Source organism: Heptranchias perlo, chromosome 9 (assembly GCF_035084215.1).
Source record: "Heptranchias perlo isolate sHepPer1 chromosome 9, sHepPer1.hap1, whole genome shotgun sequence".
NCBI classification, from domain to species: domain Eukaryota; kingdom Metazoa; phylum Chordata; class Chondrichthyes; order Hexanchiformes; family Hexanchidae; genus Heptranchias; species Heptranchias perlo.
The window spans coordinates 2952292-2979055 of NC_090333.1; the positions used below are offsets into that span (position 1 = coordinate 2952292).

A 26764-nucleotide genomic window follows, 5' to 3' on the forward strand; every position below is an offset into this window, starting at 1 on the left:
CCTCATGTCGCCTCTGGTTCTTTTGCCGATCAACTTAAATCTGTGTCCTCTGGTTACTGACCCTTCTGCCACTGGAAACAGTTTCTCCTTATTTACTCTATCAAAACAGTTCATGATTTTGAACACCTCTATCAAATCTCGCCTTAACCTTATCTTCTCTAAGGAGAACAATCCCAGCTGTCCCAGTCTCTCCAAATAATTGAAGTCCCTCATCCCTGGTACCATTCCAGTAAATCTCTTCTGCACCCTCTCTAAGACCGTGACATCCTTCCCAAAGTGTGGTGCCCAGAATTGGACACAATACTCCAGCTGAGGCCTAACCAGTGTTTTATAAAGGTTTAGAATAACTTTCTTGCTTTTGTACTCTATGCCTCTATTTATATAGCTCAGGATCCCATATGCTTAATTAACAGCGTTCTCAACTTGTCCTGCTACCTTCAAAGATTTGTATATGTGCACCCCCAAGTCTCTCTGTTCCTGTACCCCTTTAAAATTGTGCCATTTTGTTTATCACCCCTCCTCATTCTTCCTACCAAAGTACATCACTTCATACTTCTCTGCGGTAAATTCCATCTGCCTTGTGTCTGCCCATTTCAACAGTCTGCCTATGTCCTCCTGAAGGCTGTTATTATCCTCCACATTTTTTACTACATTTCCAAGTTTCGTGTCATCTGCAAACTTTGAAATTATACCCTTGATACCGGAGTCCAGGTCATTAATATTTATCAAAAAGAGCAGTGGTCTTAATACTGACCCTTGGAGACCACCACTGTGTCCTTCCCTCCAGTCTGAAAAACAACCGTTCACCACTACTCTCTGCTTTCTATCCCACAGCCAATTTTGTATCCACGCTACCACTGTCCCTTTAATTCCATGGGCTTCAATTTTGTTAACAAGCCTATTATGTGGTACTTTATCAAATGCCTTTTGAAAGTTCATATACACAACATCAACCGCACTACCCTCATCAACCCTCTCCGTTACTTCATCAAAGAACTCAATCAAGTTCGTCAAATATGATTTTCCTTTAACAAATCCGTGCTGACTTTCATTTACTAGCCCATACTTTTCCAAGTGCCAATTAATTTTGTCGGGATTATTGTCTCCATAAGTTTCCCCACCACCGATGTTAGGCTGACTGGCCTGTCATTGCCGGGTTTATCTCTCACCCCCACTTTGTGAACAGGAGTGTAACATTTGAAATCCTCCAGTCCTCCGGCACCGTCCCCATATCTAAGGAGGATTGGAAGTTTGTGGCCAGAGCCTCCGTAATTTCTACCCTAACTTCCCTCGGTAACCGAGGATATATCCCATCAGGACGAGGTGACTTTTCTACTTTGAGACCTGCCAATCTTTCAAGTGCCTCCGCTCAGGACTACATGCATGTTAAACAGCGGAAGCAACATGCTATAGACAGAGCTAAGCGATTCCACAACCAACGGATCAGATCAAAGCTCTGCAGTCCTGCCACATGCCAGTCGTCAATGGTGGTGGACAATTAAACAACTAACGGGAGGAGGAGGCTCTGTAAACATCCCCATCCTCAATGATGGCGGAGTCCAGCACGTGAGTGCAAAAGACAAGGCTGAAGCGTTTGCAGCCATCCTCAGCCAGAAATGTCGAGTGGATGATCTATCTCGGCCTCCTCCCAATATCCCCATCATGACATAAGCCAGTCTTCAGCCAATTCGATTCACTCCACGTGATATCAAGAAAGGGCTGAGTGCACTGAATCCAGCAAAGGCTATGGGCCCAACAACATCCCGGCTGTAGTGCTGAAGACTTGTGCTCCAGAACTAGCTGCGCCTCTAGCCAAGCTGTTCCAGTACAGCTACAACACTGGCATCTACCCGACAATGTAGAAAATTGCCCAGCTATGTCCTGTCCACAAAAAGCAGGACAAATCCAATCCGGCCAATTACCGCCCCATCAGTCTACTCTCAATCATCAGCAAAGTGATGGAAGGTGTCGTCAACAGTGCTATCAAGCTACACTTACTCACCAATAACCTGCTCACCGATGCTCAGTTAGGGTTCTGCCAGGACCACTCGGCTCCAGAGCTCAATACGGCCTTGGTCCAAACATGGACAAAAGAGCTGAATTCCAGAGGTGAGGTGAGAGTAACTGCCCGTGACATCAAGGCAGCATTTGACCGAGTGTGGCACCAAGGAGCCCTAGTAAAATTGAAGTCAATGGGAATCAGGGGGAAAACTCTCCAGTGGCTGGAGTCATACCCAGCACAAAGGAAGATGATAGTGCTTGTTGGAGGCCAATCATCTCAGCCCCAGGAAATTGCTGCAGGAGTTCCTCAGGGCAGTGTCCTCGGCCCAACCATCTTCAGCTGCTTCATCAATGACCTTCCCTCCATCGTAAGGACAGAAATGGGGATGTTCGCTGATGATTGCACAGTGTTCAGTTCCATTCGCAACCCCTCAAATAATGAAGCAGTCCGAGCCTGCTCGCAGCAAGACCTGGACAACATCCAGGCTTGGGCTGATAAGTGGCAAGTAACATTCGCGCCAGACAAGTGCCAGGCAATGACCATCTCCAACAAGAGAGAGTCTAACCACCTCCCCTTGACATTCAACGGCATTACCATCACCAAATCCCCCACCATCAACATCCTGAGGGTGACCATTGACCAGAAACTTAACTGGACCGGCCATATAAATACTGTGGCTACAAGAGCAGGTCAGAGGCTGGGTATTCTGCAGCGAGTGACTCACCTCCTGACTCCCCAAAGCCTCTCCACCATCTACAAGGCACAAGTCAGGAGTGTGATGGAATACTCTCCACTTGCCTGGATGAGTGCAGCTCCAAAAACACTCAAGAAGCTCGATACCATCCAGGACAAAGCAGCCCGCTTGATTGGCACCCCATCCACCACCCTAAACATTCACTCCCTTCACCACCGGTGCACAGTGGCTGCATTGTGTACCATCCACAAGATGCACTGCAGCAACTCGCCAAGGCTTCTTCGGTAGCACCTCCCAAACCCGCGACCTCTACCACCTAGAAGGACAAAAGCAGCAGGCACATGGGAACAACACCACCTGCACGTTCCCCTCCAAGTCACACACCATCCCGACTTGGAAATATATCGCCGTTCCTTCATCGTCGCTGGGTCAAAATCCTGGAACTCCCTTCCTAACAGCACTGTGGGAGAACCTTCACCACACGGACTGCAGCGGTTCAAAAAGGCGGCTCACCACCACCTTCTCAAGGGCAATTAGGGATGGGCAATAAATGCCGGCCTCGCCAGCGACACCCACATCCCATGAACGAATTTTATAAAAACACCCTCACTGGTATTCAACACTGAACTCTCAGTAGCTGGGGGGTGACCACCTCTTGAAACGTGCTATCCACAAAACTCTCAGCTTCCCGCATTCACTGTAGTGACGCCAGCCGCCCCTCAAACTCAGAAGCCCTGAGCTTGAACTCCAGCAGATGGCGGCACTTCCTGTACATGTGGTTTTCCAGGACACAAAGTGCGTTCTGGAGTTCCCACATGGCACAGGATGTGCATGGGACGGGCCCCAGCTGTCCTGCCACGTAAACTGTTTCTTTAGCTTTAAGACACTTTACTGTTTATCTGACAGTAAAACACGAACTAACCACTAAAAAACACTAACCAATGAACTAAATACTTACTGACCTGCCCTCAGCACGCCTCCTTGCCTTGTTTTGATTCCTCCTGCGTCTCCCTTTATGCTCCGCTCAGTCTACGTCTACAGTTCTTGGGTTTAAATCACTTAGCACCTCCTTCCCCCTCTGCACCTAATTCCCACATGCACCAAATTCCCAGTTGAATGTGTTCACTCCGTTCGAGGCTCACTCTCTGTCTTTCCCAAACTCTGTGCTCAATCTCCACACTCACATCATCAGTAAATCTCCACACTCACATCAGTGAAAATCCACATTCATCAGTAAAAATACAGAGCAAGGAGTCTCGCACACACCATCCTACAATATACTTTCATTATCTGTGCAGCGAGACCGAGATCAGAGTTTAAACACACTAATACTCACCAACCCGCCTGCAATAGCACATCCCAGGATTTTTATTGAACTCTCTTATTCTCCATTTGTACCACACAGAACAGTGCAGATCCCTTCTCCTCAGGGCACTGCATCACCTGTTATTTAAATCCTCCTGTCCTATAAGATTCTACGATTCCATCAGTCAAAATCCACACACACAACTCCGGTCAAGATCCACAGAGCAAGGAGTCTCGCACACACTCAATCACTGTTAGAGCAAGGAGTCCCGCACGCACCATCCTACAATACACTTTCATTACCTGTACAGTGAGACAGAGACCAAGAGTTTAAACATGCTTACACTCACCAGTCCGTCTTCAATAACACATCCCAGGAGAAAGAGTGAGAGAGAGAGGGGTCAGTGCACCTACCTGCCCTGATATAACAGAAGCTTGTCAGTCAAAAGTCCTCTCCTCCCAGTCCAAAGCCCCTATCCTACCAGCTAACTGCTTTCTCTGTCTCAAACAGCCCCCTGCTGTGGAAAGGTCCAAGTTGAGTCCGTCTGTGAGGGGGGAGGGCATTTTGTCTTGGTGCAGTGACCCAGATTGTTCCTTCCCGGGGCTGTGTGAGGTGAGACCTCCTGCTGGGAGCCAGGTCGAAGGTCTGCTACCTGGAGAGGACAGAGCTCTTTTCACCATTGTGTGCAGACAGGCAGTGAGCAAATGAACTGAATGGAGCCCTCAATCACCTGCAAAGCTCCTTTGCTCACACCTTCCTTTCATTAAACTCACCTCAATTGTCTGATTTCAAAAGTTTCCTTTCTTTTATTTTAACCTGCTACTTCTTTGTCTGTTATCCATCTGCTTTTTGATTGCTTTTTCCCTCTTCCCTATCGGTCATAGAATCAAACAGCACAGAAGGAGGCCATTGGGCTGACTCTTTGAAAGATCTATCCAATTAATCCCACTCCCTGCTAATTCCCCGTAGCCCTGCAAATTTTTCCTTTCGAAGTCGACATCCACTTTCTGCTTTTCCCTCTGCTCTTTTTCAACGTCTCCCCCCGTTCCCTTTATAATCACGACGTTTGCTTCCATTTCCCCCTGTGACACTGTGCAGTCCGTGTGTACAGGTCTCTGTGTCTGTGCTTCAAGCAATGTTTGTCTCTCTCACTGTCTCTGTCTGTGGTAGTCACTGTACCTCAGCCTGTTTTTACTACGTTAATTACTTTGCGTCAGTATTTACAGTAGAGGAAGAGGATAGCATGCTGGACATCCCAAGGAAACTAATTTTGAATCAGGGATGGGGACTCACTGTAATCATAAATCATCAGGTGGCACGAATGTTACGTGCTGCCTGCATCGCAAACAACAGGCGAAGGTTAATCACCGACCGCGATCCCAGCACCTGTTTTCAGGAGTTAACAAATTTAACCCAAGAGTTTAAAGATAGAGAGACACTTGCACTGTCCTACAATATACTTTCACTACTTGTACAGGCATCACTTGTCATTTAAATCTTTCTGTGCTGTAAGGTTCTATGATTCCATCAGTAAAAATCCACATTCAAAACATCAGTAAAAATCCACAGAGCAAGAGGTCTCCCACACACCATCCTCCAATACACTTTCATTACCTGTGCAGCGAGACAGAGATCAAGAGTAATACTCACCAACCTGCCTACAGTAGCACATCCCAGGAGTAAGAGAGAGAGGGGCCAGTGCATCTGCCTCCCCTGATGGAGCAGAAACTTGTCAGTCAAAAGTCTTCTCCTCCCAGTCCAAAGCCCCCAACCTACCAGGTAACTGCTTTCTCTGTCTCAAACCCAGCCCCCTTCTGTGGAAGGGTCCAAGGTGAGTCTGTCTGTGAGGGGGGAGGGCCTTCTGTCTTGGTGCAGTGACCCAGGTGGTTCCTTCCTGGGCCTGTGTGAGGTGAGACCTCCTGCTGGGAGCCAGGAATAAGGCCTACTACCTGTGGAAGCCAGGGCCCTGTTAACCATTGTGCACAGAGTCAGTGAGCTGAAACTGAGGGGAGCCCTCACTCACCTCCAAAGCTCCATTGCTCACTGGAGCATTAATGAAAAGAAGGATCTTCCTTTCATTACAATCACCTCAATTGTCTCATTTCAATGTTCCTTGCTTTATTTTAACCTGCTGCTTCTTTGTCTGTTACCCGTCTGCTTTGTGGTTGCTCTTTCCCTGTTCCCCATCTGTTATAGAATCAGAATCAAACAGCACAGAAGGAGCCCATTGGGCCCATCGAGCCGGTGCCGGCTCTTTGAAAGAGCTGTCCAATTAGTCCCACTCCCCAGCTAATTCACCGTAGCCAAATTTTTCCTTTGAAGTATCCATCCACTTTCTGCTTTTCCCTCTGCTCTTGTCTCTCCATCTCCCCCTGTTCCCTTTGTATTATAGTAGATACAGCACAGGAGGTGGCCATTCGGCCCCTCATGCCTGTGCTGGCTCTTTGAAAGAACTATCCAATTAATCCCACTCCCTCTGCTCTTTCCCCATAGCCCTGTAAGTTATTTCCCTTCAAGTATTTATCTAATTCTCTGTTGAAAGTTACTATTGAATCTGCTTCCACCACCCTTTCAGGCAGTGCATTCCAGATCATTACAACTCACTGCATTAAAAAATGTTTCCTCTCGTCACCTCTGGCTCTTCTGCTGATTCATTTTGTCCCGGATTGTTGTCTCTAAAAGTTTCCCCACCACCGACGTTAGGCTGACTGCAATTGCCGGGTTTATCCCTCTCCCTTTTTTGAACAGGGGTATAACATTTGCAATCCTCCAGTCCTCCGGCACCATCCCCATATCTAAAGGAGGATTGGAAGATTGTGGCCAGACCCAACGCAATTTCCACCCTTACTTCCCTCAATAACCGAGGATGCATCCCATCTGGACCGGGTGACTTTTCTACTTTGAGCATCACCAATCTTTTAAGCACCTCCTCCTCCTGTAATCCTGACATCCCCAGCCATTTCCCATTGTGACATCAATAGAACCATGGAAAAGATACAGCACAGAAGGGGCCATTCGGCCCATCGTGTCCGCACCGGCTCGAAGAACAACCAGGTGCCCATTCTAATCCCACCTTCCAGCATCCGGTCTGTAGCCCTGCAGCTTACAGCACTTTAGGTGCAGGTCCAGGTACTTTTTAAAAGAGTTGAGGGTCCCTGCCTCTACCACCAATTCGGGCAGTGAATTCCATACACCCACCACCCTCTGGGTTAAAAAGTTTTTTGTCATGTTCCTTCTAATCCTTCCGCCAATCAGCTTAAATCTATGTTCTCTCGTTCTTGAATTCTCCACTCGTGGAAACAGGCATCTCCACATTATCACTCACTGTACTGAGTCTCACTTTTAACTAACTCCCTCTGTTGGATTCTCTTTGTATCACTCACTGTCCTGAGTCTCACTTTTAACTAACTCCCTCTGTTGGTTTGTCTCTGTTACTCACTGTACTCAGTCACACATTATCCCCCTCTGCTGGTGTCTCTCTGTTGTACTGTACTGAGTCTCACCTTTATTTATCTCCCTCTGTCGGTGTCTATCACTGTTCCAGAGCAACTTTCTAACAAATCCCTCTGTGTGAAGGCCACACAATTAACCAGATGTGTGCACCAAGTCATGAAAACAGCAGTTTTAAAAATACTGCAAAAGCTTGACATGAAGAACCAGGAATTCTTTAACCACATGAATCAATGATGACAATCAAAAATCTCAATGAACAAGCACAGAACCATCAAATGTTTTCTTAACCCCACAAATACCCTCTTGGCCAGTCACCAGTAAACCTCTCCAGCAGTGGTTTCATCAGAGCAGGGTCTTTAGTTGCAAATTCTTGAATAAAGTTGTTGTGGCAGATCTGCTGTGAACACACATTTTATTAAGATCCCATCTTTCAGGGACAAAAAAAATTCATGTGTTACATTTAAAGCAGCACCTAGTCTTTTTTTAAAAAAATGTCAAATTAAAATTCTATCAGAACACCTTACAAGGATTTGATTTGAGTTTAACAACAGTTGTCTGTAGTGACGATTTGACACGTGCATGACTTTTTCCCCACCATCACCACCATAACCATGTCAAAAGGTTTAAAAGCAAAATAATTTCAGATGTTACAGTACTTCACATAACCTACATAAACAAAGATTCAAAAATCATTGCAATATTTTAAAATTAAAAACTTCACAAAAAAGTTTGCACCTACTCCTTTCATAATCAATAGCAAAAGAGAAAGACAAAAAGAGCTCACGTTTAAAATGCGATTCTTCAGACCCATTTACACGTAAACATAGTGCAGCTCCGGCAAACCAAAAATCATCCAGGCGTCGTAGTCACAACTGTCACCAGTTTCCACTCGACATACAAAGTGCTGCCTGAAGTGATCTTCAGTTCACAATGTCACCATAACATGTGCATTATTTCAATGGAACACTACATTCCAAGGACCCTAGACAGTTCACAGAATCTGAAGTTGTAGTTTCTGCCTTGTGCACAATCATTTGAGATTAGGCTCATTTGTAGATTGTAGAGAATTTCCACTCGAGTCCTCCTCCTGCGAATCGTTCCAAAGTGTAGAACACCCGTTATAATATCTGTGGTCGGGGGCTGGCTTTGCAGTGCTCCTCCGTTTCTCATGAGGTCTTCCATTACTGTTTCTTTTCACATCGTAACTGCCCCCGTTTCCTCTTTTTGGTATAGGTCTCGAGCTGCAATGAAAATCAATGAACAAAATCATTACACTTCAATCTGGAATGCATGCCCCGAGATTTAGCACAAAGATCTCCTATCTGGTTAAAAAACCACACAACTGAACCTAATCAGATCTTTGTATTTCTACATCACAACAGCAATTATACTTCAAGTACTTCATAAAGTGCTTTGGGACCTCCTGAGATGGTGAAAGGCTCTATATAAATGCAACTTCTTTCTCACTCTACTGTGCATATTTTCAGCAACGAGCATCATTCCTCAAAAGTTTACCAAATGTCAGTTTTTTTCAGATGGTTGCTACTAGAATACCTTAAGCAGACCCATACCATTTGAGATCGATTAATGACCTGGAGCTAACTGGCAAAACTCCTTCATGTTCGGCCCCACATCCACTCTTTCATTCCTCCAAAATGAACATGGAATTCTTATAGTATTGAAAGCATGATTCATCAACTAGAGGTGTTCAGTACCAAACAATTTATCTTCATTTTAATTTATAATTTGCAGAAAAATTGTAACAGGAATATACTGGTCTGACTTCAAGGACTGAAGCTTCAAGATTCTTGCTGCTGGTTGCAATTTCCTGTAAAGTATTTTTTCCTAAAATAACCTGGTGACCCACTCCAGTCCCAAAACTCCTATTCCTACTATCACCTGGTCTATTAAAAAAAACCCACACAAAATGCACAAGAGATTCGTGAACACACCTAGTTCCTGGATTGAGGCGCACTGTTCGACCAGATTCTGTGGACACGGGCGTGGCACTATTTATTGGAGGAAATTTGGTATTTGTTGAGGGTTCAGGTGCAGCTACTGGAGCTGTATTAGGTCGGAGGTAAGTAGACATATTTGGCTGTGACTGTATCTTGTGCTTCTCCTGCTCTGGACCTAGAAGATATTTATGGTATATATAAACCAAGTTAATCAAATAAATAGAAGTAGCTCTAAGTAGTTGATCTACTCCTGAAAGTTCAAGCAACCACAGTGGGAACAAAGAAAAAATAAAAGGCACACACCATGTTCACACTTGATGAAGGGACTGTATTTGAAGTTGCTGTGCTTATTTGTAAATGTTGTTGGGAGGATGTTCAATCATGGGCATCGTAACAGAACCGAATCATACCCGGTTAATGGTAAGGATCAATAGATGGGAATAAGGAATAGGAAACCTGGCCGGTTTTAACTCCCCCACCGAGCCCGAGCTGCTGAAATCAACACTACTTCACCATTAGCACTCGAGCTGAAATCAGCTCATTCAGCATAGACAGGGATCAAATCCCTGGTCTTCCTGAATACTGGACCATATTTGGTTCATTTAACTGCTGAGTAATTGGGGAGCTCAAAACCTTCTTCCAGGTTTACTGATGTGACATTTTAATAACAACCCCTCCCCAGCACTAGAGAAATGCTTCTTTCATTTTTAATATAGATCTCACGCAATCAGCAAAATCTCAATAAATCTTTATAACAAGTCCATTCAAAATAAATCAGATCATTGCTTTTCATCTCACAAAGGAAGTGGACCCAAATCACAGTGTCAAAATACTATGCGAGTCATGTTGGCCTAACTGAACAGCACAATAAATTCTATATTCGTTCATTCAATGGGTTGCCATCAAACACTCTTTATCTTACAAGTTCATTTAATACACGATGCGAGAGCACTCGATTCTAGCCTGGAATGTGAATTGAAAGAGCACCGTAATATCTCCCATGTATTTCTGTGAATCTCATTCATCTCCGCCCCACTTTGAAAATCCCAGCAGGATGTTTTGAAAAGGACCACAAGTGCCCTGGAACATGAACACATGGAAGGATGAAAAATGTTGTCCCTCCATTTCCACTCAGTTCCCAATGTCCACTCCGTGCAGTTGGTGTCGCTAAGAACCCATGCCCCCCAGGGGTGGGTGAAAGAATCAAGGAAGGTTGAATGGGATTTCCTGTTGGGCCACACTTCTCCTTGGCCATAGTGGTGGAGGTGGAGGAGGTGGTGGGGGAGAAACAGCGTGAAGGAGAGAGAGCGCAGAAGAAAAAGAGAGAAATAAATCACCCAGAAGTTAACTTACACGCTTGAGGATGCACCTAACTATAAATTTTAATAACCAGTCACGGAATCAGTTTGTATTTCGTGCTCCCTGACCATGTGGCTCTCATAATACTAAAGGAGCAAATATTAGTGTCAACCGTTAGCTTCCAACAACAGGACCACCGCACAAGTTCTCTCTCAAACTGCCGATTTAAAATGTTCATATTTATGGTGCAAAAAAAATTGCAGTGGATTGCTTACTGAGGAACATAGGAGCAGGAGGAGGCGATTTATCCTCTCAAACCTGTTACTAAGTCTTGGTATTTGTAAATTTTGGAGCATTGACTGAGGTTGGTCAGTTGAGGCAGCACACTAGAGAAAGAAAATGAATCTAACAAGAAAACACACGAAAAATGTATGAATCTAAACATGAGCTGCTTCAAAGGCATCGGAGGACAGTAACACAAGTGGGCAAGGTATCACTTTCCATTGAATGTTCAGTTTTTTTGTACATTTGATTGTAAAACTCACCAATGGAAAAGGCACTTTGTGGCTTCATTATTTTGGGATTCTTGCGCTCCATAAAGGGAGTCATGTTCAAAAACTGCTGCTTCAACCATGTGGCTCGATCTTCCTCAAAAACCTTCCTCTGCGGATAGAAATGGGCAAAGTCAAAAAATGTCACTTCTGGATCCATCAACGCATTCCTCCCACAACCGTTGTAACATCAGAATGTACATGTAAATTCTGTGTGTAACAGCTTCATGAATGTGAAATGCACTTTATTGAGAATCAAGATATAAAAATCAAAAAAAATATATACTTCCAAGACTGGAGTAAAGTTTATGCCAACTTTATCTCATGGATTGGTTTTGTGAAGAAGTATTCTATAATATCTGGGAGTGCCAGTGCTGTGGACTCTGTTCTGTTTATAATACGGGGTGAACTGTACAGCTCTGCAGAACCTCCACATACAGTTGTTTACAAGTTGCAATTTATAATTTTCATACCCGCTGGAAATTATGTCATTAGAGCTGACTGCAAATTATGGAGTCTGTACAATCTTTCTGCAGGTCACAAAACAATTAATCTCATACTGTATTGACCTTTTGCACCACAATACTTAAAGGCCAGATGTTCATACAAAATGAATTTCTTTTTCCCAAATGATTAAGATAACTGCTCACCATTTCATAGTAACAAATCAGAGATCTCAATCAACTGTGACAAGCATGACCATTTCACAGCAAAAATAACAGCTTTCACAGCAATTCCAAATTTAGCATTAAGGGACAGGTTCGTCTGCAGAAGGTTTATAAAATGATGGGGCTAATTCCATTCTACCTGGAGACCAACAAACGTAAAATAACCAAAAGTGCTACCTCGTGCCCCAGTCTGATAGCTGCTTCTGTAAAGTTTCTTCTCTCCCTTTCAAAGTTTTTCTTCTGATCATTAAATAGTCTCCACTCTTCTTTCAATCGTTCCTTCTCTTCCAGTAAGTAGCAGTCTCGCAGTAGTATGGCTGTTTCGTCATCACACTGGGCATTAATCTGTTGCTTTGGAAAGAAAAGGTAACACTAATCTTCACATTTCAAAAATGATAAAGTAGGCATTTTTTGACTTTATATATAAAAGAAATTCAATACCTAACACCTTAAAAAAGGATTAAAATCAATCAGCTCCATTTGCAATTCCTCAGATAATGAAGCAGTCCTGGACAACATCCAGGCTTGGGCTGATAAGTTGCAAGTAACATTTGCACCACACTAGAGCCAGGCAATGACCATCTCCAACAAGGAAGAGAGAGAGTCTAACCACCTCCCCTTGACATTCAATGGCATAGCCAACACTGAATCCCCCACCATCAACATTCTGGGGGTGGCCATTGACCAGAAACACAACTGGACCAGTCACATAAATGCTGTGGCTACTAGAGCAGGTTAAAGGCTGGGTATTCTGCAGCAAGTGGCTCACCACCTCACTCCCCAGAGCATCTCCACCACCTAAAAGGCTCAAGACAGGAGTGTGATGGAACATTCTCCACTTGCCTGTATTGGTGCAGTTACAACAAAACTCAAAGCTCGACATCATCCAGGACAAAGCAACCGGCTTGATCGGCAGTCCATCTCCCACCTCCACCACTAGTGCACCATGTCTGCAATGTGTACGATCTACAGGATGCACTGCAGCAACTCGCCAAGGCTTCTTCCACAGCATCTCCCAAGCCCATGACCTCCACCAACTAGAAGGACAAGGGAAGCAGGTGCATGGGAACACATCCCATGTCCCCCCATACCCTATACTGACTGCAATAATTGGCCACCGCTCGCTGTTCAAATCAGCAGCCGGCTTTACAGCTACAAAGTTGCTTTCACAGTGCAGACTTGACACATCGGAGGCATTTATTTTAAAATATAAACCATACCTGTAACAGCTGTTGCTGGGCTTTGATCACATCCCTGCACTGCTGGATTTCCACTTTTAGTTTCTCAATCTCTTGCTCATGATCTTCTCTGCTGATTATATCATCATCCTCCAGAAAACCAGACTTCACCAAGGATGCTGCAATAAGTGAAACTTAGCCCATCAACACTAACAATCGGATGTATTTAAAATAAACCATACATCTGCAAGTATTTTAAATATAATTACAGTAAAGCTTTGCACTTTCCAGCTACATTTAAAATAAAATCAGGGCTTCAAAATGGCAAAATTTGAGGAGATTCCTACTTTCTATTTAACCTTTCCCCATACATTACACAAGTCACAGTAAACTGTGGAAGCCCAGCACCAAATATAGATGGCCCATCCTTCCAGTCTGTCTCATCAGAAAACTAGCTCAAACTGGCCAAGTGAGGAGGTTTTTGCAGGGGAGGGAGACACTTACCTTATAATCAGACCAGAGTTCAGAATTGTAGGTATTTTGGAATGCCAATTACATGGGGATAAATCGCCTTTGTATAACAGGAGGCATAAATAGTTTCCTAGAGTCACCTTTTCCTTTAACCTAGGATTTCTTTTGGTAATAGTAGAGTTAATGCTTTTCTGAATAGACGCATTTTTGAGACAATTAGTGAACACCTTTTCCTGTATTTGTTCTGAAATATTTCCCAGTTTCAGTCGTCAAGATCTAATTCGCCGTCCTCAAAACTACTGAAGAAATTAAATGAAAAGTGTGATATAGAACAATGGAATTTCTTATTTTCCACACTCCACTGTTGTAAAGCAGAGGGTGTTTAAACAATGGACCTGGAGCCACACATGGACCACAAACCCAAGTAATCCAGCACACAAACCTCAGGCAACTCATTTCCATTTGCACTTTTATTTCTTGCTCCATGTGAATTTTGTGGGCCTGGAGGTTCACAAACAGTTGCTGTTGGCACTTTCTTTATGGCCCATGGAATTCCAGGGCATTCACCCAAGTGACCCACAAAAAGACCAAGATTGGGCAGTGCTGCCCTAAACTATTCAATTCGACACAAGCCCATCATACCTTGAGAGTCTAGTTTCTCGACATGGTTTTTCAGGATTCTCCATTGTTGTCGAATGCTGTTGGTGAGCTGCTCTCTGACTGTATCACATGAAAGCTCCAAGCTACGTTCTTTGTTTTGTTCACCAGAATCCTCTTCATTGTCCGACCCAGCCTGGGAAATCAAAAAAACGAGCAAACTTCTTCTTGGATGACAGAATAAAGTGCTGAGAAGTGGCCAAACAGCTGCTTCATTTATAAAAAAAAACTCTCCATTCCCCAACACGAAATCAACAATTCCACTTTTCAAAAAAAGGAAAAAATATGTTGTTAAACTAAATTGGTAATATTCAAAACACCCTGTGAAAGAGCAACACCAGGGTTATGAGTAGCATAATATTTTGAGGTGGCAGTTTTACTGGACTCATTTACCGCTATGTGTGGTGAGCCTTTTGCAGTAAAATAATCCTCCGGAGACTGAATCAGTCTATTTCACCAATAGATGAGAGAGAACCAGTTGTTGCACATACACTGCTGGCAGTTGGGTTTAATCCTATCCAGGAGGTCTTTGGCGGCAGAGGGGGGATACGTTCGGGACAACTTTGGGACTTTAGTTATTTCACAGAATAAAAGGATCCAGATACACATCACTGCATCAAACTGGAAATATGCTTGATTTGTAATTATAAATCTTACGAACAGAAGAATTGTGGCCCGTTCCAATCTCCGGCCTAGTCGGCCCTGAAGACCACACTCTGTGTCCTGTTCAATAGCTGGGAAGTCAGTATTGGGGTGACCTGGGTTACATATCTGAATGGTGCCTGCTCTAATGACAAAGGGGCCTACTTTTCCAGTATGGGGAAAAAGATACATCACCTGGAGAGCAAGGAGGTCAGAGTACTAAAGGTTTCTGAAGCTAGTTTCGTCATATCTGGAACACTTTGTTCTGCTGGTCCTAATTTTCAGTGTAACTTTGGGAATTAGAGGGGGGAAAAATAGAAACTCCAAACTCAGAATCTGTTGCAGGTTCTTCCTGGAGTCAGACACGTTCACCTGTGGAAGCCTCCACTGCCATAACATCTTTCGAGGTTACTCCTGCCTGCTCACTGAGAGGTTTGGATCATACTTCTGCTGATGTGGCCTAAATGCTAGACCCTTACCATAAGTGAGGCCGTATGTCTCCTGCACTGGCATCTTATCTCTAGCGCATCTTGGGACTAATCCTCGAAGATTCCAATTGCAGCGGCACTTATGAAACTGAATTGCTGTAAATTTTTAAATGGCAAAAAGCAGAACCAGCTGTTTGCCGGGCATTTAAATATTCTTAATTTTGGTTCATGAAGTACTGCCAAGAGTTAAGGCATCACCCAAAAGGTACAGTTTTAAATCCAAAATTCATTTGAAAATCACTTTCACTGTGCTGTTTGGTAGAAATTTGCTGTGTTCCTGAACCATGAAAGGGAAAGTGAATTTAAGGGATGGAGAAAGAGGATGATTACGCATTGTGATGTTGCTTATGTTTTGCAACAAGTTGACTTGCGCATTATCCAATCATGTCCGAAAGTTATATGAACGCCAGCTCCTTATCGAGAAATGTCAGCGTTTGTATTTGGTTTAGTTATTCACAGAAGTGAAAGCAGAGGTACTCAACACTCGTTTGTGCGCTATGTTACATTGAAAAGATGAACTGCGGCCCCACGAATCACCATATCACATAGATGCAGTGCTATTTGAAACAGTATAAAGTACATTCATCTGAACAATTTATGCAATTCAATAAAATATCTCGCCATAACCAAAGCTTGTATTTTATGATAGAGATCCACCAACAATCACATTTTACACATGGTTGCGGGGGGGTTAAATCTACAAGAATGCAGAAAACGATCCAGATGTGAACAGTTCTGGTCTCCGTATTATAGAAAGGATATAGAGGCACTGGAGAAGGTGAAAAAAAGATTTACTAGGATGATACCGGAACTGAGGTTATCCCTATCAGGAAAGATTGAACAGGGTAGGGCTCTCGTCTCTGGAAAAAAGACTGAGGGGTGACCTGAAAGATGTCTTCAAGGTTATGAAAGGGTTTGATAGGGTAGACGTAGAGAAGATGTTTCCACTTGCAGGGGAGACCAGAACTAGGGGCCATAAATATAAGATAGTCACTAATAAATCCGTTTCAGTTCAATATTTTCCACCATTAGTTCTTCATGATGCCATTCATAGATGTTTATGAGGTTAGAATGTGAAACTTACCACCATAAGGAGTAGTTGAGGCGAATAACAGATACATTTAAGGGGAAGCTAGATAAACACATGAGAGAGGAAGGAATAGAAGGATGTGCTGATTGGGTTAGATGAAGTAGGAATGGAGTAGGCTCGTGTGGACCATAAACACCAGCATGGACCAGTTGGGCCGAATGGCCTGTTTATTCTGTATATTCTATGTAATTCTATGTTATGATTTTTGTAAGCATGATAGTTCAATGGAATAAAATGTTACAGTTTCATAATAAAAACTGAAAGGACATATTAATAGAAACAGTATTGTGAAACTCACTATACCGCTGCTATCTTCCACATTCTCTTTTGGCCTCTGCTTTCTACGACTAAGTATGGACATCATATCTTTCTTCATTTGCTGCAGAACGTGTTTCAGTTCAATATTTTCCACCATTAGCTCTTTATGATGCCATTCATAGTTCGAGCGAGTGGGCGAGCGAGGAGAGGGGAAGAACTTGCATTTATATATAATTTTATTATATCCTCAGGATGTTCCAAAGTGCTTCAAAACCAATGGATTGTTTTTACAGCGCAGTCACGGTTGTACAGGCAAACACAGTAACCAGTTTGTGCACAGCACAGCAAGGTCCCACAAACAGCAAGTGATAAAATGAGCAGATAATCTGTTCTTGATAAGAGAACGCTGGCCAGGAGACTGGGAGAATTCCTTGCCCTTCTTCAAATAGTGACATGGGAATCTTTTACATCCACATGTGCAGGCAGATTGGGCCTCATTTTATCAGCTCACCCGAAAGATGGCACCTCTGACATGGCAGCACTTGCTCAATAATGCAATGCACTGAAGTGTCTGTTAAATCATGCGCTCAAGGAAATTGAAACTATTAGAACAGGCAGTCCAGTTTCCACAATGGTAATATTACGAGCAGGGTTTACACTACCATCTGCACATCTTAGTGGCCTCCATCCTGATAAGGATATAGTTCTGTTGAATAAATGGGGGGGGCGGGATGTGTACACTATTGGTTCTAAACTCGTTAAAGAAATTTTTAAAAAATGGGACCAGCTCAAAATGGACTTTTACCACTTAAGTCAATTTTTCACAGCAATATTGATGTCTCGTAAAGTATTCCATCTTACCCATTCCCCAAAATAAAATGTCGAATTCTTCCTTGTACACTGACAATATTTATGAAGAACATATCAATTAAAAAAAGTGAATCAGATCAGCTGATAAGAATTGATTTTCTCCATTTGAACTGAGGTATGTCCTGTCCACAAAAAGCAGGCAATCCGGCCAATTACCGCCCCATCAGTCTACTCTCAATCATCAGCAAAGTGATGGAAGGTGTCGTCGACAGTGCTATCACACGGATATGGGGCTAAGGCGGTTATATGGAGTTAGGTCATTGAATGATCTCATTGAATGGCGTAACAGGCTCGAGGGGCTAAATGGTTTACTCCTGTTCCTGTGCTATAGAATCATAGAAAGGTTACAGCACGGAAGGAGGCCATTCAGCCCATCGAGTCCGTGCCGGCTCTGTGCAAGAGCAATCCAGCTAATCCCACTCCCCCGCTCTTTCCCCGTAGCCCTGCAATTTTTTCCCTTCAAGTACTGATCCAGTTCCCTTTTGAAGGCCATGATTGAATCTGCCTCCACCTCCCCCTCGGGCAGTGTATTCCAGATCATAACCACTCGCTGTGTAAAAAAGTTTTTCCTCACGTCACCTTTGGTTCTTTTGCCAATCACCTTAAATCTATGTCCCCTGGTTCTTGACCCTTCTGCCAATGGGAACAGTTTCTCTCTATCTACTCTGTCTAGACCCTTCATGATTTTGAATACCTCTATCAAATCTCCTCGCAACCGTCTCTGCTCCAAGGAGAACAACCTCAGCTTCTCCAGTCTATCCATGTAACAAAAGTCCCTCATCCCTGGAATCCTTCCAGTAAATCTCTCTGCATCCTCTCTAAGGCCTTCACATCTTTCCTGAAGTGTGGTGCCCGGAACTGGACACAATACTCCAGTTGTGGCCGAACCAGAGTTTTATAAAGGTTCATCATGCCTTCCTTACTTTTGTACTCTATGCCTTGATTTATAAAGCCCAGAACCCCGTATGCTTTTTAACCACTTTCTCAACCTGCCCTGCCACCTTCAACGATTTGTGCACATATACCCCCAGAACTCTCTGTTCCTGTACCCCTTTTAGAGTTGTGCCCTCTAGTTTATATTGCCTCTCCTCGTTCTTCCTATCGAAATGTATCATTTAGCATTTTTCTGTGTTAAATTTGATCTGCCACATGTCCGCCCATTCCACCAGCCTGTCTATATCCTCTTGAAGTCTATCACTATCCTCCTCACTATTCACTAGACTTCCAAGTTTTGTGTCACCTTCAAATTTGGAAATTGTGCCCTGTACACCCAAGTCCAAGTCATTTATATATATCAAGAAAAGCAGTGGTCCCAGCACTGACCTCTGGGGAACACCACTGTACACCTCCTTCCAGTCCGAAAAACAACCTTTCACCACTACTCTCTGTTTCTCGTCCCTTAGCCAATTCTGTATCCATGTTGCTAGTGCCCCCTTTGTTCCATGGGCTGTAATCTTGATGGTCAGCCTACTGTGCGGCACTTTATCAAATGCCTTTTGAAAGTCCATAGACACCACATCAACTGCATTGCCCTCATCTACCCTCTGTGTTACCTCATCAAAAAACTCTATCAAGTTAGTTAAATATGGTTTGCCTTTAACAAATCCATGCTGGCTTTCCCGAATCAATCCACCCTCGTCCAAGCGACTGTTAATTCTGTCCCGGATTATCGTTTCTAAAAGTTTCCCCACCACTGAGGTTAAACTGACTGGCCTATAGTTGCTGGGTTTATCCTTGCACCCTTTTTTGAACAAGGGTGTAACATTTGCAATTCTCCAGTTCTCTGGCACCACCCCCGTATCTACGGATGTTTGGAAGATTATGGCCAGTACCTCCGCAATTTGCACCCTTACTTCCCTCAGCAACCCAGGATGCATCCCATCCGGACCGGATGGGAACTTATCTACTTTGAGTACAGCTAGCATTTCAAGTAACTCTTCTTTATCAATTTTTAGCCTTTCCAGTATCTCACCAATATCTTCCATTACTGAGCCTCTGGCAGCATCTTCTTCCTTGGTAAAAACAGATGCAAAGTACTCATTTGGTACCTCAGCCATCCCCTCTGCCTCCATGAATAGATCTCACCTAATCGGTCCCACCCCTCCTCTTACTACCCGTTTACTGATTATATACCTGTGGAAGACTTTTGGATTCCCTTTTATGTTGGCCGCCAGCTATTCTCATACTCTTTGCCCCTCTTATTTCCTTTCTCACTTCCTCTCTGAACTTTCTATATTCTGCCTGGTTCTCACTTGTGTTACCAACCTGACATCTGTCATTTGCCCCTTTTTTCATTTCATCTTACTCACTATCTCTTTTGTCATCCAGGGAGCTCTGGCTTTAGTTGTCCTACCTTTCTGCCTCGTGGGAACGTGCCTAGACTGTACCCGAACCATCTCCTCCTTAAAGGCCGCCCACTGTTCAATTACAGTTTTGCCTGCCAATCTTTGATTCCAATTTACCCGGGCCAGATCTGTTCTCATCCCATTGAAATTGGCCCTCCTCCGATTGAGTATTTTTACTTCAGAGTGGTCCGTGTCCTTTTCCATAGCTATTCTAAAACTTATGATACTATGATCGCTGCTCCCTAAATGCTCTCCCACTGACACTTGCTCCACTTGGCCCACCTCATTCCCTAGAACCAAGTCCAGAAATGCCTCCTTCCTTGTTAGGCAGAAATGTATTGGTTAAGAAAGTTATCCAAGACACACTTCAAAAATTCCTGCCCCACTGTGCCCCTTATTATTGTTATCTCAGTCGATATTAGTTGAATTCCCTAGTTATCACTACTCTATAGCTTATGCACCTCTGTAATTTCCTTGCAAATTTGCTCCTCTATATCCTTCCCACTAGTTGGTGACCTATAGAATACACCCAGTAGTGTAATGGCACCTCTTTTATTTCTTAACTCTAACCAAATAGATTCTGTCCTTGACCCCTCCAGGACACCCTCTCTCTCCAGTAGTGCAATATTCTCCTTAATCAATACTGCCACCCCCACCTCTTTCTTTCCTTCCTTATCTTTCCTGAACAGCTTGTATCCAGGATTATCTAGTACCCAATCCTGCCCTTTTTTGAGCCAGGTCTCCATTATCACCACGACATCGTATTCCCATGTAGCTATTTGCGCCTGCAGCTCACCAATCTTGTTCCTACTGATTATCTTGCCTTTTGAGAATAATACAATGTATGGCCTAATACAGCTTTCCTTATCACTCGTATGGAGATGTTTATCATTATAATGGGCCAGTGAAGTAGCCCTGCATCAAACATGTGTATGGATACCGGCGGGAACAGGAGTCGGCCATTCAGCCCCTTGAACCTGTTCTGCATTGAATTAGAAAATGGTTGATCTGTATCTCAACTCCATTTACCCGCCTTTGTTCCATATCCCTTGATACCCTGACATAACAAGGATCTAGCGATTTTAGTCTTGAATATTTCAATTGATTCAACATCGAACTGGGCAGCAAGTACCAGCTTTCCACCACCCTTTGTATGAAAAAGTGCTAATTGATTTCACTTGTAAACGGCCTAACTCTAATTTTAAGATATGCCCTCTTGTTCTGGATTCCCCCACCAGAGGAAATAGCTTCTCTGTATCCTTTAATTGTAAACACCTTGATTAGATGACTCCTCAATCTCCTATACTCGAGTGAATACAAACCAAGTTTATGCAGTCTGTTCTCGAAATTTAACTCTTTCAGCCCTGGTGTCATTCTGGTGAATCTGTGCTGTACACATTCCAAGACCAATATATCGTTCCTGAGTTTGGTGCCCAAAACTGAACTGAACTGAACCCAACTCCAGATGGAGTCCGACGAAGGCTCTGTACAACTGAAGCATAACTTCCTCACTTTTGAATTCCAACCCCCTTGAGATAAAGGCCAACAATCCATTAGCCTTTTTGATTACTTTTTGTACCTGTGCAGTAACTTATAGTGATTTGTGGACACGGACACGTAAATCTATTTGTTTCCCACAGCTCCTGGTCTTTCACCATTAAGAAAATATTCTGACTTGTCTTTCTCAGATCCCCACATTGAACTCCATCTGCCATAGTTTTGCCCACTCACTTAGTCTGTCCATGTCCATTCCAGCTCCCATCCACACAACTTATTGTGCTTCCTAACTTGATGTTATCTGCAAACTTGGAGATACAATTCTCTATTCCTTCATCCAAGCCGCTAATACATATGGTTAAAAGCTGAAGGCCCAGTACAGATACCTGGGCAGAACACTACTTGTTTCATCCCGCCAATCGGAGAATATGGCCCATATTCTTGATGCAATAAGTTGTGAATAGTTTGTACCTATAACCATGTTGTTCCACTGATCATCATTATTCCAGTTCCTTTGAGGCCACATGAAATCTCAAGCACCTATTAGACATCCCTCCATGAAGATATGTGGTGAAACATAGTCTAAACTTGTGCAAGGACATTGCTCTCGAGCCCTTCTCCTGTGCGATCGAAAACAATCCCGTCACATTCTTAATTATTTCAGAACTTGCTTCTATGTATTCATGTACATAATTAATGAGTTATACTATGTCTTTGTAACCCATAGAGACAACATTATCTTCACTGCCTTGTGCTTAACTGTGTATTAAATATGTATTATGATTTGACTGAATAATTAAACTCTCAAAATTAAAATGCAGTCTACTTCGAACTCTATGTCGGTCATTGTAGACGGTTGAATGACAAGCAGGACTTACTGCAAGACAGGATACATGCAGCAGAGTTTTGGACATGTTTGAGTTTATGGAGGGTGGAAAGAGGTCAGCAAAGAGAGCACTGAAGTAATGTTTGGAGGTGACTTGAGGTTATGCATGAGGATACTGGCTGTGAAGGGGTTAAGGTCGGGGCAGAGGCATGTGTTGTTGTGGAAGTAAGTGCTTTTAGTGATGGAAAGAATACGGAGTCTGAAACTAAGCTCAGTTGAGCAGGATGCCAAGGCTGCAAACAGTCTGGTTGAGCCTGAGATAGCGGCGAGGGAGAGGGATGGAATCAGTGACAATGGAGCAGAGTTTGTGGTGGGGGCTGAAGACAACCATTTCAATCTTCCTGGTATTGAGCTGGAAGGAGCTGTGGCTCATCCAAGACTAGATGTCTTTACGAGTAGTCTGATAGCACAGAGACAGTTGAGGGAGGTCGCAGGGAGATAGAATTGGGAGTCATTGGCATATATGTGGAATCTGACTGCTTACCTGTGAATGATGCCACCACATAGATGATGCTCTCTGTTATTAGCCGAGGTATAGAATACAAAAGCAGGCATGTAATGATGGAACTGTATAAAACGCTGGTAAGGCCACAGCTGGAGTATTGTGCGCAGTTCTGATCACCACATTACAGGAAGGACGTAATTGCTGTGGAGAGAGCGCAGAGAAGATTTACAAGAATGTTGCCAGGGCTTGAAAATTGCAGCTACGAGGAGAGATTGGATAGGCTGGGGTTGTTTTCCTTGGAGCAGAGGAGGCTGAGGGGAGACTTGTTTGAGGTGTACAAAATTATGAGGGGCCGAGATAGAGGAGATGGGAAGTACCTGTTTCCCCTAGCGGAGAGTTCAAGAACTAGAGGACATAGATTTAAGCTGATTGGCGGAAGGATGAGAAGGAACATGAGGAAAAGCTTTTTTACCCAGAGGGTGGTGGGTGTATGGAATTCACTGCCCGAATTGGTGGTAGAGGCAGGGACCCTCAACTCTTTTCAAAAGTACCTGGACCTGCACCTAAAGTGCTGTAAGCTGCAGGGCTACGGACCGGATGCTGGAAGGTGGGATTAGAATGGGCACCTGGTTGTTCTTCGAGCCGGTGCGGACACGATGGGCCGAATGGCCCCTTCTGTGCTGTATCTTTTCCATGGTTCTATTGATGTCACAATGGGAAATGGCTGGGGATGTCAGGATTACAGGAGGAGGAGGTGCTTAAAAGATTGGCAATGCTCAAAGTAGAAAAGTCACCCGGTCCAGATGGGATGCATCCTCGGTTATTGAGGGAAGTAAGGGTGGAAATTGCGTTGGGTCTGGCCACAATCTTCCAATCCTCCTTTAGATATGGGGATGGTGCCGGAGGACTGGAGGATTGCAAATGTTATACCCCTGTTCAAAAAAGGGAGAGGGATAAACCCGGCAATTGCAGTCAGCCTAACGTCGGTGGTGGGGAAACTTTTAGGGACAACAATCCGGGACAAAATGAATCAGCAGAAGAGCCAGAGGTGACGAGAGGAAACATTTTTTAATGCAGTGAGTTGTAATGATCTGGAATGCACTGCCTGAAAGGGTGGTGGAAGCAGATTCAATAGTAACTTTCAACAGAGAATTAGATAAATACTTGAAGGGAAATAACTTACAGGGCTGTGGGGAAAGAGCAGAGGGAGTGGGATTAATTGGATAGTTCTTTCAAAGAGCCAGCACAGGCATGAGGGGCCGAATGGCCGCCTCCTGTGCTGTATCTACTATAATACAAAGGGAACAGGGGGAGATGGAGAGACAAGAGCAGAGGGAAAAGCAGAAAGTGGATGGATACTTCAAAGGAAAAATTTGGCGACAGTGAATTAGCTGGGGAGTGGGACTAATTGGACAGCTCTTTCAAAGAGCCGGCACCGGCTCGATGGGCCAATGGGCTCCTTCTGTGCTGTTTGATTCTGATTCTATAACAGATGGGGAACAGGGAAAGAGCAACCACAAAGCAGACGGGTAACAGACAAAGAAGCAGCAGGTTAAAATAAAGCAAGGAACATTGAAATGAGACAATTGAGGTGATTGTAATGAAAGGAAGATCCTTCTTTTCATTAATGCTCCAGTGAGCAATGGAGCTTTGGAGGTGAGTGAGGGCTCCCCTCAGTTTCAGCTCACTGACTCTGTGCACAATGGCTAACAGGGCCCTGGCTTCCACAGGTAGTAGGCCTTATTCCTGGCTCCCAGCAGGAGGTCTGACCTCACACAGGCCCAGGAAGGAACCACCTGGGTCACTGCACCAAGACAGAAGGCCCTCCCCCCTCACAGACAGACTCACCTTGGACTCTTCCACAGAAGGGGGCTGGGTTTGAGACAGAGAAAGCAGTTACCTGGTAGGATAGGGGCTTTGGACTGGGAGGAGAAGACTTTTGACTGACAAGTTTCTGCTACATCAGGGGAGGCAGATGCACTGGCCCCTCTCTCTCTTACTCCTGCGATGTGCTACTGTAGGCAGGTTGGTGAGTATTACTCTTGATCTCTGTCTTGCTGCACAGGTAATGAAAGTGTATTGGAGGATGGTGTGTGGGAGACCTCTTGCTCTGTGGATTTTTACTGATGTTTTGAATGTGGATTTTTACTGATGGAATCATAGAATCTTACAGCACAGAAGGATTTAAATGACAAGTGATGCCTGTACAAGTAATGAAAGTATATTGTAGGACAGTGCAAGTGTCTCTCTATCTTTAAACTCTTGGGTTAAATTTGTTAACTCCTGAAAACAGGTGCTGGGATCGCGGTCGGTGATTAACCTTCGCCTGTTGTTTGCGATGCAGGCAGCACGTAACATTCGTGCCACCTGATGATTTATGATTACAGTGAGTCCCCATCCCTGATTCAAAATTAGTTTCCTTGGGATGTCCAGCATGCTATCCTCTTCCTCTACTGTAAATGCTGACGCAAAGTAATTAACGTAGTAAAAACAGGCTGAGGTACAGTGACTACCACAGACAGAGACAGTGAGAGAGACAAACATTGCTTGAAGCACAGACACAGAGACCTGTACACACGGACTGCACAGTGTCACAGGGGGAAATGGAAGCAAACGTCGTGATTATAAAGGGAACGGGGGGAGACGGAGAAAAAGAGCAGAGGGAAAAGCAGAAAGTGGATGTAGACTTCAAAAGGAAAAATTTGCAGGGCTACAGGGAATTAGCAGGGAGTGGGATTAATTGGATAGATCTTTCAAAGAGTCAGCCCAATGGCCTCCTTCTGTGCTGTTTGATTCTATGACCGATAGGGAACAGGGAAAAAGCAATCAAAAAGCAGATGGATAACAGACAAAGAAGTAGCAGGTTAAAATAAAAGAAAGGAAACTTTTGAAATCAGACAATTGAGGTGAGTTTAATGAAAGGAAGGTGTGAGCAAAGGAGCTTTGCAGGTGATTGAGGGCTCCGTTCAGTTCATTTGCTCACTGCCTGTCTGCACACAATGGTGAAAAGAGCTCTGTCCTCTCCAGGTAGCAGACCTTAGACCTGGCTCCCAGCAGGAGGTCTCACCTCACACAGCCCTGGGAAGGAACAATCTGGGTCACTGCACCAAGACAAAATGCCCTGTCCCCTCACAGACAGACTCAACTTGGACCTTTCCACAGCAGGGGGCTGTTTGAGACAGAGAAAGCAGTTAGCTGGTAGGATAGGGGCTTTGGACTGGGAGGAGAGGACTTTTGACTGACAATCTTCTGTTATATCAGGGAGGTAGGTGCACTGACCCCTCTCTCTCTCACTCTTTCTCCTGGGATGTGTTGTTGAAGACGGACTGGTGAGTGTAAGCATGTTTAAACTCTTGGTCTCTGTCTCACTGTACAGGTAATGAAAGTGTATTGTAGGATGGTGCGTGCGGGACTCCTTGCTCTAACAGTGATTGAGTGTGTGCGGGACTCCTTGCTCTGTGGATCTTGACCGGAGTTGTGTGTGTGGATTTTGACTGATGGAATCGTAGAATCTTATAGGACAGGAGGATTTAAATAACAGGTGATGCAGTGCCCTGAGGAGAAGGGATCTGCACTGTTCTGTGTGGTACAAATGGAGAATAAGAGAGTTCAATAAAAATCCTGGGATGTGCTATTGCAGGCGGGTTGGTGAGTATTAGTGTATTTAAACTCTGATCTTGGTCTTGCTGCACAGATAATGAAAGTATATTGTAGGATGGTGTGTGCGAGACTCCTTGCTCTGTATTTTTACTGATGAATGCGGATTTTCACTGATGTGAGTGTGGAGATTTACTGATGATGTGAGTGTGGAGATTGAGCACAGAGTTTGGGAAAGACAGAGAGTGAGCCTCGAACGGAGTGAACACATTCAACTGGGAATTTGGTGCATGTGGGAATTAGGTGCAGAGGGGGAAGGAGGTGCTAAGTGATTTAAACCCAAGAACTGCAGATGTTGACTGAGCGGAGCATAAAGGGAGACGCAGGAGGAATCAAAACAAGGCAAGGA

At 44.1% G+C, this 26764-nt stretch overlaps 1 protein-coding gene across 1 annotated transcript; it reads right to left on the reverse strand.

Annotated features, from left to right (window-relative positions):
- Window positions 1-7866: 7866 nt before the first annotated feature.
- On the reverse strand, window positions 7867-19642 carry LOC137325590 (afadin- and alpha-actinin-binding protein-like). The gene is made up of 8 exons (XM_067990855.1): window positions 19439-19642; window positions 16756-16932; window positions 14223-14373; window positions 13152-13288; window positions 12109-12282; window positions 11258-11375; window positions 9408-9588; window positions 7867-8696 (listed from the first exon to the last, which is right to left on the reverse strand). Exons 1-8 carry the CDS (start codon window positions 19640-19642, stop codon window positions 8486-8488), a joined length of 1353 nt encoding a protein of 450 aa, XP_067846956.1. The 3' UTR covers window positions 7867-8485.
- Window positions 19643-26764: the final 7122 nt, after the last annotated feature.

Excerpts from the sequence above, each read along its gene's own strand:
- LOC137325590 (XM_067990855.1), bottom strand. The coding sequence starts at position 19,642 with ATGGCTGAGGTACCAAATGAGTACTTTGCATCTGTTTTTACCAAGGAA. Across the intron at positions 14,374-16,755 it reads TGGAAGATAGCAGCGGTATA|GCTGGGTCGGACAATGAAGA; the intron begins GTGAGTTTCACA and ends TTGATTTCCCAG. Across the intron at positions 13,289-14,222 it reads CGAGAAACTAGACTCTCAAG|CATCCTTGGTGAAGTCTGGT; the intron begins GTATGATGGGCT and ends CACTTATTGCAG.